Consider the following 13,136-nt stretch of genomic DNA (forward strand, 5'->3'; position numbering starts at 1 on the left):
TGCCTTTGCAAACGTTAGCAACATGTCCAAACCTTTGACATAGCATCTGGGGGTGGAACATATACTCTTACATCAAAACTCATACATCCTATTATAACTTTATCAGGAAGGATTCTAACTTTGAATTCTAGTAAAACAGATGTACCGTTCACTTTCTCTCCTGTATGCCTGCAACATGTCCTCTAATAACTTTCTTCAACTCAAGATTTTCCCCCAAAGAAAAACCTGAAATCCCTCCTCTTTTCTCTCCAGCAACCCTCCTTTCCAGCACTTCTCTTTTGTACAACACTTGTAGTTTTAGGACTTTCTTCTTTTGCTTTGACGTTTTACAAATAATAAGCAGATTTCTGCTGGCTGCACTGGCTGCCAATGTTTTCAGACACAACAAGAAAGATGATATCTGACAACCCTATACAAGTATCACAGTAAAGGGGGCTGAATACAGATGCACAGGTCACTTCTCATATTTTTATTTGTAAGTAAAATTTGAATGGCATTATTTTCTTTCCATTTCACAATAATACTTTGTGGGGGTGTATTACATAAAATCCAAATAAAACACATTGAAGTTTCTTATTGTAACATCTTCACAACAGAAGATATTGGTATAACGTCAGGAAAAAAAGGTCAGCAGTAATATAAAGTAGTGATCAATCTGTGATTCTGTTAAGTCCCTAAGACAGTAAATACAGCAAATGAAAGCCCACTAATATTTGGAGATAAAGAACACCCCAAGAAATTGGATGTTACTTTTTAAACTAGACTGGCAACAGTTTTGAAAACTCAAGAAATGCTAAGTACATTTGCAACGGAACCATTTTTAGCAGTTCGGCCATTGCTAGAGAAATCTAATAAGTATAAGATAAACTAAATATATTGCTCTGTCAGTACAAAATAATTATTTCTGGGAAAAATTACTCTGCTGCTCCCCAGAGGAACATAATGTGGCAGGAAACCGTGTTTGAATGTGACGGTTCTAAACGTAGCTGATCTTGGGAGTGAGCATAATTTTACTGGTATAATTTGGACAGCAAAAATCACATGACGCTGTGAGATTTGTGTTGACGGCATAAAGCCAACTCCTCATAATCAGCTACCTCTCTTTGTTCATGTTTCTCTCCATTCTAATTGGTGCTGATATGGCTGTTGAATGTGCAACTTTCACTGTGCAGTCATGTTTGAGTTTTATGTCTTAAAATGTGTATATTTTTTAAAATGCATAATAATTTAAGAAAATTACATAGAGTAAAAAATTATAATTGCTTTAATGCTATGATCTAAGTGCATAAAAGCAGTTCTGCAACTGAACTCTTGCATTGCATTTTATTATTAATAACAATTACATAAGAAAATAGAGTTTTAACAGCTTTGATGCTTTGGCCTATGAAAATTTGTGCAGCAGAGACCATAAACATTGTTTACAAGTAATAAGTTCACATTGTAACATTACATTTAACAAACAATTGTCAAATAATACATATTTAAGGCAGTTCGGTTCTTTTTTACATTATTAAGCAATGATGCATTATACGTTCTGGAAGCCTGGAATATTGAATTGGACCTACTCTATGAAGTTTTTTCTTTAGTATTCATGTACATGTTAATTTCATTTTGTATATATATTTATATGTAATATGAATCAATTTGCTTTATTCCATATTAGATTGCAAAATGAAAAGTAGATTAGATCCACAGTTTAAGTTTAAACTTATATTTGCATGGGACAGCATCAAGTTCTCTGAACTTATTTCTTATACAGCTCTTCAAATTTGTGTCTTTTCTTGTTTAGGTACTCATCGCATTTTATAATTCCTTGTAGTTTCATGTTTAAAGCCTTTCACAGTGGTCACATCAATCTTAGCAATATCACCACAATATGAGGCACACAATATGATTTTAAACTATCTTTTGCAAGCAAAAACCATGGTGCATCCTCAAAAGTGACCTAACCCTGATAGCAGCTGGCTATCACTCCATCTTTCCCTGCTCCTCTGCAATGATGTACTCTGGAGGGGCTCTTTTGAAAAATTCTCCCCAGGATCCATCATAAAGACCAAGCCCAGAGTACCCAAGTCGGTAAGCTGCCAGAATAACATGACAAGCTGTGACTCCAGAACCACAGGAAGCCCAGAGAGGCTTCTCCAGGTTCACTCCAGCCTCCTTGAAGAGTTTGGACAGGGTCTCGGTGCCGAGATGCTTTCCAGAGGAATCTAGGAAAGATGTGAAGGGCATGTTTATGGTTCCAGGGAAATGTCCTGGGAGAATATCTGTGAAGGGAAAACAGAATTGAGAAAAATGTATTGATTTTTTTCACATGTAAACATGAGCTAACTTAACAAGTTCTTGCATAAAACCTTTAACTGTCATTGTGTTAATTGTTTGAGTGTAAAAGCTTACAGCTTTACAGCCTTACAAAAGCAGATGAGACAAGCTTTACAATTATGGTAATCAAGCAAGGGTACTACCACAAAACCACAAATATTTTGGTTTTAACCTGTCTAAAGTACTGCTTTTTTTAACTGTATGCTATTAGCATTATTATTTTTGGTACTTTCTGAAGAGTATCTCAAGACACCAGACTTTTTTATTCATGAACCCCCAATGGGGTCGAGACCAAAACTTTAGAAACTATTGGTCTAAGTTACTAAGTTACATAAGTTACATAAGCATCTATGGATGAGCCAGCTACCGAGATCAAGGTACAACACGGTTTCAAGCGTTAAAATCATCCTTTATATCATTCCCACGGGTTAACGTTTTTTTTAAAGAAATGCAAGAGGAAATGCTGAAGGAATCAGAGTTCTGGCTACTGATGTATAAAGCACCGGCCCCAAGTAAATCCCAAAAATACACATACCCCTGGCAGACTTAGATTTAACCCTCCTGCAGTCCTTGCTAAGCGCTAGTACAGAGCGAGGCAGATTCTTGAAAAATCTTGATTTCACACAAACATTTATTATGTATTTTCTCCTTTTCATCACTAAAATATCCCTAAAGTGCGACAAGGTGCTCAGTCTGTCGCGGCAAACTTTAGGGAATCTCCCAAATCTAATAAAAATACATATCTACTTATATGTTTGAAACATTTGTTTTAATACTATGAGAGTATGATGTGTATATTTATTTAGGTGTGCAACATGTTTTGGGCTGAGAGCTTAAATGTGTGGAGTAAAATGCGTCAGTCAAAAGTGACCTCCAGCAACACTAGACCATAGACTAGACCAGTAAATGGATCAGTGGCCTCAGCCTGATATTTGATGAAAGATGTCATGATTTAACAAACGGGAACTTTTATCTCACTCCTTTAGCAGATTTTTGGGAATACCAGCTTGCTAAAACCAGACAAACATAACTATGGTCTCTAAGGACAGCATAGATATTTAATCATATACAAGTCCTTCTCAAAATATTAGCATATTGTGATAAAGTTCATTATTTTCCATAATGTTATGATGAAAATTTAACATTCATATATTTTAGATTCATTGCACACTAACTGAAATATTTCAGGTCTTTTATTGTCTTAATACGGATGATTTTGGCATACAGCTCATGAAAACCCAAAATTCCTATCTCACAAAATTAGCATATCATTAAAAGGGTCTCTAAACGAGCTATGAACCTAATCATCTGAATCAACGAGTTAACTCTAAACACCTGCAAAAGATTCCTGAGGCCTTTAAAACTCCCAGCCTGGTTCATCACTCAAAACCCCAATCATGGGTAAGACTGCCGACCTGACTGCTGTCCAGAAGGCCACTATTGACACCCTCAAGCAAGAGGGTAAGACACAGAAATACATTTCTGAACGAATAGGCTGTTCCCAGAGTGCTGTATCAAGGCACCTCAGTGGGAAGGAAAAAGTGTGGCAGAAAACGCTGCACAACGAGAAGAGGTGACCGGACCCTGAGGAAGATTGTGGAGAAGGGCCGATTCCAGACCTTGGGGGACCTGCGGAAGCAGTGGACTGAGTCTGGAGTAGAAACATCCAGAGCCACCGTGCACAGGCGTGTGCAGGAAATGGGCTACAGGTGCCGCATTCCCCAGGTCAAGCCACTTTTGAACCAGAAACAGCGGCAGAAGCGCCTGACCTGGGCTACAGAGAAGCAGCACTGGACTGTTGCTCAGTGGTCCAAAGTACTTTTTTCGGATGAAAGCAAATTCTGCATGTCATTCGGAAATCAATGTGCCAGAGTCTGGAGGAAGACTGGGGAGAAGGAAATGCCAAAATGCCAGAAGTCCAGTGTCAAGTACCCACAGTCAGTGATAGTCTGGGGTGCCGTGTCAGCTGCTGGTGTTGGTCCACTGTGTTTTATCAAGGGCAGGGTCAATGCAGCTAGCTATCAGGAGATTTTGGAGCACTTCATGCTTCCATCTGCTGAAAAGCTTTATGGAGATGAAGATTTCATTTTTCAGCACGACCTGGCACCTGCTCACAGTGCCAAAACCACTGGTAAATGGTTTACTGACCATGGTATCACTGTGCTCAATTGGCCTGCCAACTCTCCTGACCTGAACCCCATAGAGAATCTGTGGGATATTGTGAAGAGAACGTTGAGAGACTCAAGACCCAACACTCTGGATGAGCTAAAGGCCGCTATCGAAGCATCCTGGGCCTCCATAAGACCTCAGCAGTGCCACAGGCTGATTGCCTCCATGCCACGCCGCATTGAAGCAGTCATTTCTGCCAAAGGATTCCCGACCAAGTATTGAGTGCATAACTGTACATAATTATTTGAAGGTTGACGTTTTTTGTATTAAAAACACTTTTCTTTTATTGGTTGGATGAAATATGCTAATTTTGTGAGATAGGAATTTTGGGTTTTCATGAGCTGTATGCCACAATCATCCGTATTAAGACAATAAAAGACCTGAAATATTTCAGTTAGTGTGCAATGAATCTAAAATATATGAATGTTACATTTTCATCATTACATTATGGAAAATAATTAACTTCATCACAATATGCTAATATTTTGAGAAGGACCTGTAGTGTTGCGTTAAACGTTTGAGTTGTTTTAAAAAGGTGTTAAATCTAGCAAGCCTTCCACCACAAGAGTTAGTCACCTGTACAAACTCACCGTGGTATGACAACATTCTACTACAGGTAAGGTAACTGCTACTGAAAATAACTTACCGTTCCAGCTTGGGCTGCGTAATGTATCGTTATTGTAATGTATATGAACATAGTGTCAATATACCACATCTGCTTACAATATAATAAATATTTGCCAATTATATAAGCACCCTGCAAGCCAGATGCAACTTTCTGAATAAAACCAATTAATATATTTTTGCTCCAGTAAGTGGATGTATTATCACGATCTGGGGCCCATGTTTGCGGTGTTAAATATATTTGTTTATGCAAGTGATTTATAATCACATTAACCATGGTAATACTACATTATGTGCATTATTTTCCATATTGTGCAGCAATAATCCCATCAACAGTATACTTACAGCAATCAAATATCTACTAATGGTTTCTTGGTTTAAGTAATTTCATCTTATGGATTGTGTTTTAAACACTATTTTATATGTATAATTATCTTTTTCTCTGTCTAAACTGTAAAGGAGGTCAGCTTCATGTCTTACATGTCGACCCTGTTCACTGGTGTTTATTTAAAGTTTTGTTATTTTGCCAACCTTCTCTGGGTTCTGGGTCAGTACCCCGAAACCTGCCAGCAGACCTGGCGTCCACCACCTGGACCTGCTTGGTCTTGATGTTCTCCAGCACATTTTCAAAGCTCTTCACCCAGGACTGGTTCAGGCTCGCCTGGAAGTCTCTCCGCTCCGGCTTGCTGTAGTCGGAGGTCACCGGGTGACCGTCAGCCAGCCAGTTCTTGGAGCCTCCGTCCAGAACCGACACCAAACTGTGTCCGAACACCCGGAACATCCACCACACTCTAGGCGCGCTGAACGAGCCGAAGTCGCTGGTGTCGTAGACGACGACGTGGGTGTCGTTCCCGATGCCGAGGTCTCCAACGTACCGGGAGAAGTCGCTGGAAGTCGGCAGCATGTGGTCATAATGGGAGCTCTTATCGCAGCATTCATCTATGTCGAAAAACGAGGCTCCCGGTATGTGCTTCTGAGCGAACTCCTCTCTGGTGTTCCGCTTGCTTTTCGGCAGGTACCAGGACCCGTCCAGAATACGGAGTTTTGGACCTACGAGTTTGGTTTTGACCGCTTCTGACAGCCACTGAGCGGAGACCACAGCGCGAAACGGAGCAGCCATGACGGGGAAGGAGGGGGAGAAGATCGGGGAGCAAACAACCTTGAGACCGGAAAAAACTGTTGGCATTTAGCTTGTTGTTGCCCCGCCTTGATCTGTATCTAGACAGAGAGCTCAGTTAACTCTTTCATTATTAAAAACTGTGAAACATTTGTTAGTTCCCATGAACTGTTATGAGATGTTATTAATTATTTGATTGTTAAAGTTTTGACAGATAATACTAACCGATGAATTGGGCACCTTTCATCAAGTTATTGACAAACCTCCTTCAGAGACGTGATGAAGATGTACTTAAGTTGCCAGGAAGGGTAAAAAGCATTGAAATAACAACATTTTAATGCAACAATGAACAAAGAAGGTTTATCTTCTATTAAATCATTTGACACGAAACGTTTTTTCTAAAGACTTTCATTGCATACTGAGAATCGGAAGAAGTGAAGATGAACAAACTTTGCATTTGTCTCCCCCAAAAATTATACCACGGAGGAGAAAAATACTTGATTTTGAAATCTTTAGCTCCTGTGCTTTTATTGTGAAAGCGCAACGCAGCGTGATGTCACTGCCTCGCCCCTCCCTCAGCTGCTCTGAGCGGGACGGACGGGGGAGGCTACGTCATCACCTGCAGTCTGATCAGACCTCTGGATGAGCTAAAACTGTCTGTAGGGAATGTTGTCATGAATATGGCTGGCTTATAACGTCTTGTTGTTAGTTCACATTTATATTTAAAAACCAAATCAGTTGTTAAAAATCTTTATAAGAAAAGCCTCAACAAATGTAAGACAAATCTCCCCCCCCATGTTTAGTTCATTCCTACACCCTTGGTTGTAGGCAAACCTGCAGACTTGTATGACAGAACCAACCCAGATTGGGCCCCTACCTTGAGGCTGACCGACACAGCAACTCCCTCAGAAACTGACCGCAAAAGGAGACTCTCTGAAACTAATTTGAAAAGGTACAGATTATGTAGTAACGGTAATTTGATGGAACAATATATTGCAAAATGTAATTGTATGGATAATTATGATTGATACTGAATTAATAAGCTATATTGTATTATAATTATTAAAATACAAAAAAATAAACGCTGATCAGAGTCATGATGGTGTAATGCATTATTTGACATATTTCATCCATTTATTGTTATTGTGCTTTAATATCTGAATAATTCCTGTTTCTCTACTGATAATAGCACTATGCACTGTCCCTTCTTATTACAACCGATATGAAAGAGTAAAGTACCGGCATCACAGAGTACAACACAGCCAGAGCCTTGTTAACGATATGCATGGACCAGAAAGCATTGCAACACCTCTTCCTGGTCCAAGTTCAGAACTTCGCAGTCCTTCAGTTTTACAGTTTGATACAGCTTGTGCAGTCATGCTGCATGAGCAAGTCAAAGCTTCTGATGATGTTTGTGTAAAGTCAGAGCTCTTAAGCTAAACGAACAGTCATTTCAAAACAATGATGAGAAAGTGAGATATTGTGCCGGTCTAGTTTTTCTGACTTGGGCCAATTTGAACCTTTGCTCATGACCTTAATGCGACTGAAACTGAATCTCCCTGTACAGGACCTTGCATGCAGATTTCGCACATCATCTTGGACTGTGTCAAGAACATTTTTGGTGGTTACTCATGTTTTGTACATGAAACTGAAGCATCTGTTGTACTGGCCAGAAAGGGATGAATTACAAAAGACTATGCCTTTGGAGTTCAGGAAACTTTGCTTTGAAAACGACTGTGATTATTGATTGCTTTGAAGTGTTCATCCAAAGACCAAATAATCTTCTGGCTAGAACCCAGACCGGGTCTTCCTACAAACATGGTAACATTGTCAAATTTCTGATCGGTATTATGCCACAGGGGTCAATTTCATATCTTTCAGAAGCATGGGATGGAAGAGCTAATGACAAACATAGCAGAAAATTGTGGCATACTAGAAGAGTTGATGCCTGGAGATCTGGTTTTGGCAGATAGAGGTTTTAATATTGTTGAGTGTTGGTATGTGTTGTACCCAGGTTAACACAGCTTCATTCACAAATGGAAAAGCCCAGCTGTCTGCCGTTGACGTAGAGACAAAACTAAACATTTCCCATGAATGAACACGCGTTAAGAGAATTGATTGTAGGTTTGGTGCGGAATAAGTACACAATTTTGACAGGCAAATTGCCTGTGAACTTCCTCACAAATGATGATGGTGTCCCTGTTATTGATAAGATTGCCATTGTGTCGTGCTCACTTACGAATATGAGTGACTCATTAGTGGCACTGGCGATTACTTTTGACTGTTCAAAAGTAATCGCCACCCTTATGTAATGATGTAATGACTATGATAAGACTCAATTTTTGGAAAACTGAAGACAGGTTTCCAAACCTCACTGATTACTGCCAGAGCTGTATAATGAATAAATTACTTCAATCAAAAACCCTCCAATGTCACTGAATTACAACAATTATGCAAAGAAAAAAGGGCCAAAATTACTCCACAACTCAGTGCCAGTTTTGGCAAATGCTTGTTGCCAGATGTGTGACCAAAAATCAAAAATAGAAGAAATCTAAATACTTTAAATATACATATTTTATATAAATGTTAAATATAAATACTTTTTCAGCATAATATCTTATATACAACTGGGATTTGCAGTTCATACAGATTTCTATTGTATGCAGTTTAACACATCACATTTTTTACAAATAGATCCAAACAAACATCGACAGTAGCTTGAGCTTTTGCTGCAATATATGTGAAATATATAAACTGATGTCCTTCAAATGACAGATGGGACATGATTCCCACAATAATATCAATGATTTTAAACCTACCTAAATTATTAGATGTAACTTTTTGTTGAGTCATGATGAGTTTTAAGCGATCTGTTGTGCACTTACACGTTTTAGCCAGTTGATGGCAGTGTTTGATACTAACGTGGCTGCTACATATACAGTGTGTAATTATTTGTACTAATTCAAGTGTAAAAATAGGAAAAGTGCACGAAACACATCACATCAAATAGTAAATAGAAACAATTCAGCACACTGTATGTTTTCAGTAGTGCAGTACCTGTGTCTTGATCCATCTTTTTCTTACATTTTATTGAATTCAACTGATGATATATTGTGCTTGACCCACCATGCAACTGTTTATTAGGAGCAATACCACAAAGTTACTAACAATGCTGTTGTACATGCCAATTTGTGTCATATCAGTCTACAACTAATATGTACATTTAATATAGCTTGTCAAACTGTTGGGGATTAGAAAATAAAGACTTACATTTGTTACATTCTGCTGTGTTTTATCTGAATAATACTTAAATAAAGCAGGATCAAGCGATGAGGATATAACTTGATGTAGTTCAGTAAAAAGCCTTTAAATGGGTTCAGTATAATTAATTTGTAAGTCAGAACAAACATGAAATGCTGTCAATCTCACTCAAAGAAAATTAAATACCATTTGCATGTGAACAAAGTATGAAACGTAACTACAAAACGTAGATGTGCAAGTAAACATGTAGACATTTCTTCGTGATGCACCACATCTGCTTGGAATAAAGTAAACTAAGTTACATTCAGAGTTGCTGCTGTTATTTAGCACATCCAAATACTGCTTATGTGAACTTATGTGCAAGCATGCAATGTTAATAAACAGCCCTTGCTTAAATTTACATTCAAAATGTTTATTATGTGTCACACATTGCAGGTAGTGGGGCCAGTTGTTACTCAGGCTGTCATCTTGTCATTTATGCTTCTTTTTCCATTTCTGGCGCTTACACTTCCAATGTGCGCAATAAAAAGAGCCTTTTGGAACACATGTCAACTTTATACGCCTAAAATGCTACCACACATACGGATAATTCTCATCATCCTCAATGAATGGTTCTCGGCAAACACAAATGATCTACCTAAATTATTAGATGTAACGCCTGATTTTTTTGAGTCATGATGAGTTTTGAGTGATCTGTTGTCGGCCAGTTGATGGCAGTGTTTGATACATATACAGTATTTTTATATACAAGCACAGTATATTTGGAAACTTGGAAAAATACAAACTGAATTTTAGGAAAAGGAAAGAAGAAAGGCTTTCTAAAGAACTTTGTATAACAATATTCTTATAAATAATCAAATTTTATAATAATCCTGCTTCTATGTAATGATTTACTGTATAATCCTATAATGAGAAGATTTTTGAAGAGGCTGAGGATAGGAAAGAGTAAATTCTTGAAATCCATTAGTATTTGAAACATTTTGAAACATAAACTGTTGCACGAAACATAAAATTATTAGTTAATATGAGTTAAAGGGACTCTCAGCAGCAACTGTGGCTTACTTTTAAGTCCTAACAAGCAAAGAGGTTGTCAGAGTTAACAGTTAAGACCAATTCAAAATCTGACCCATACTATCTGATGTGGGCTGCATGGTGGTGCACTTGGTAGCACTGTTGCCTTGCAGCAAGAAGGTCCTGGGTTTGATTCCTGGCCAGGGGTCTTTCTGCATTGAGTTTGCATGTTCTCCCCGTGCATGCGAGAGTTCTCACCAGGTACCCCAACTTCCTCCCACAGTCCAAAGACATGCCTTTTAGGTTAATTGGTCTCTCTAAATTAGAAAAAAAAAGAAGCTTCTTAAATTAATTGAGAGTCAGAATTGTTTGAAAAACACCCTTTGTCCTCTGAGTTTTGGTTCTCATCCTAACTTTGCAAGGTGTAATTCTTTAAACACAAAACTATTGACCTGACAAAGTATGACTGTTTTATTACTATTATTTTTAAAATACAAGCCTTTATTTAAAAACAAAAAAAAAAGATCAAACTGGTAGCCTGGTTTTATGACGGCCACTAACCTGAGATGAGGAGAAAAGTACAGACCACCATGACAGAGACTCCGGATCTAAAACAACAATCCATAAATAAAATCCATCGCAACCATTTGCCTTCTGTAGTCACAGATTTAATAAATAGAGACCTCAATATAAATCCAGATGCTCTGTGAAGGCCTGAGGTTTGTGAAAAAACAGCATCATGATGACTAAGGAACACATGTAGATCAGGGAGAAAGCTAGTTAAGAACTAAAGTGATGACCATACTGCATAGAAAAATAATAAAATTGTTTTTTTAAAAGGGAAAGATGAAAAAGTGAAAGACAACGGTCAGTGTACATTCAGGCAGTTTGTTTTTTGTTTCTAACGAAAAAACTGCCTGAATCTACAGTGACCAACTGACAATGCTAGACTTTGCAACTTGATAAATGAATTTGCTCGCATGAAGGCTCAGCGCTGGGCTCTTGGTGAGTCAGGCTGAGCAAGCGCAGTGATTGCTGTCATGTGGCTTATTTGAGAAATTATAAATTTATAAAAGTTGTACAGTTAAAAATTTATATTGAATTTTATTTGGAGTTTTTTTCCAGTCTTTCAAGAATGTTAAGAGAATTTTTCATTTTGAATTTTCACAATAAAAAATACATAAAGAATAGCAAAGATGGCCTTTGGCACATTTTATATGTCTGCTTTTAATCTTACATCTAATAGTGAATTGCATAATGCATGCATATTGTTGTGTACCATTCACTAGCACTAAATACTTTGCTAGTACTGGTATTGAACTACAGGAAACAAGACAGTTGCAAGCCTTCAAAGTTAGTTATGTAAAACTTATGATGGGTCAGTTAGGTCCTAGAAATGTGATAATAGTAGCTGCATGGGGGGTTAAAGTATTTGGCGCATAATGCATAATTTCCTTCACACATTGCATTTTGTAGTGTGTGCAGGAAAACAATGGACATCATCCCGCACACAACATCCCAACGGAGATACACAAAGGTATTATGCTTTAATTATGCTTTTTCAGTAGGGACAGGGAAGCTGGTCAGAGTTGATGAAAAGATGGACCCAAATACAGGGCAACCCAAGAACAAAACCCTTCTGCAAAAGTATGGGAAGAAACTTGTGCCATCAGAAACTGAATTTGAATTCCTCCGACTGAATCTGTATTTGTGTAATTAGAAATTAAATGCATTGGTTTGAAAATGAATTTCACTAACCTGAAACTGGATATAATGATTTAAAACTGAACTTGTTTGCTTTGAAAATTGCTTTGCTTTATATTGAAAATTCAGTTTGATTACTTTCACTTTCAGCTCCAAAATTCAGTTTTTTGTGTCCTACATCCGGGTTCTTGAAGCCCCAGATTAATCAAACACAGATTTACGGATACACGGATGTCATTCACTGTTGCTGTGTCCAAATTTAGGACTGCATCCTTTGAAGGACGCATTTGTAGGCCGATAACGTTCTGGATGAGGCGACGAATGCTGTCCAATCTCCAAGGTTCCAACAAATGCGTCCTTCTTTTCCCCAGATTTGAAGGATGCGTCCAGTGTATCCTCCGAGTCCCACCCTATCCCATGATTCATTGCGGGTCGAAGTAGATTGTTCAAACGGAAGTAGCAAAGGCCGGAGGAGAGAGAACATTTGTTAATAAAATTGGATATATTGCATTTCTGTGAAACAGCTGAACTTTTACAATGTTTTTAGACGAGAATGTAGTTGTGTAAACCTAAAATATCTGATCAGTTTATCAAGATATCGCTTAATTACACAAATGCGCCGATGTGTTTGTCCGCTGCCCCAGCAGCCGCTCGCCTCACCAGCTGTCAGCTGACCGGGTGGTTGAAGTGCGCTAAACCCCGAGAGAACAGCTGACTCCCGGCACATTGTCTTCAAAATCCCGCTGGGTTTCCCCAATGGGTGGAAGTTAAACAGATATAATTCAGTCAGATGAAATCTAATATTAATGTTTGGTTTATTTATTATAATAATGATAATAATTATTATTATGCCCTGCAAATAAACTGATTTAAACTTTGTTCCTAAAGTTAATATGTTAGTGTTTAAGTTGTTGAAAGCTTTACAAAT

General features: G+C 38.1%; 1 protein-coding gene across 1 annotated transcript; it reads right to left on the reverse strand.

The window, feature by feature from the left end:
* Positions 1 to 1,309: 1,309 nt before the first annotated feature.
* On the reverse strand, positions 1,310 to 7,300 carry LOC124863718 (3-mercaptopyruvate sulfurtransferase-like). Its single transcript, XM_047358168.1, has 2 exons — positions 5,647 to 7,300; positions 1,310 to 2,267 (listed from the first exon to the last, which is right to left on the reverse strand). Exons 1-2 carry the CDS (start codon positions 6,299 to 6,301, stop codon positions 1,969 to 1,971), a joined length of 954 nt encoding a protein of 317 aa, XP_047214124.1. The 5' UTR covers positions 6,302 to 7,300; the 3' UTR covers positions 1,310 to 1,968.
* Between the last annotated feature and the right edge of the window lie 5,836 nt (positions 7,301 to 13,136).

The sequence above is a fragment of the Girardinichthys multiradiatus genome, chromosome Y (genome assembly GCF_021462225.1).
Source record: "Girardinichthys multiradiatus isolate DD_20200921_A chromosome Y, DD_fGirMul_XY1, whole genome shotgun sequence".
Taxonomy (NCBI): domain Eukaryota; kingdom Metazoa; phylum Chordata; class Actinopteri; order Cyprinodontiformes; family Goodeidae; genus Girardinichthys; species Girardinichthys multiradiatus.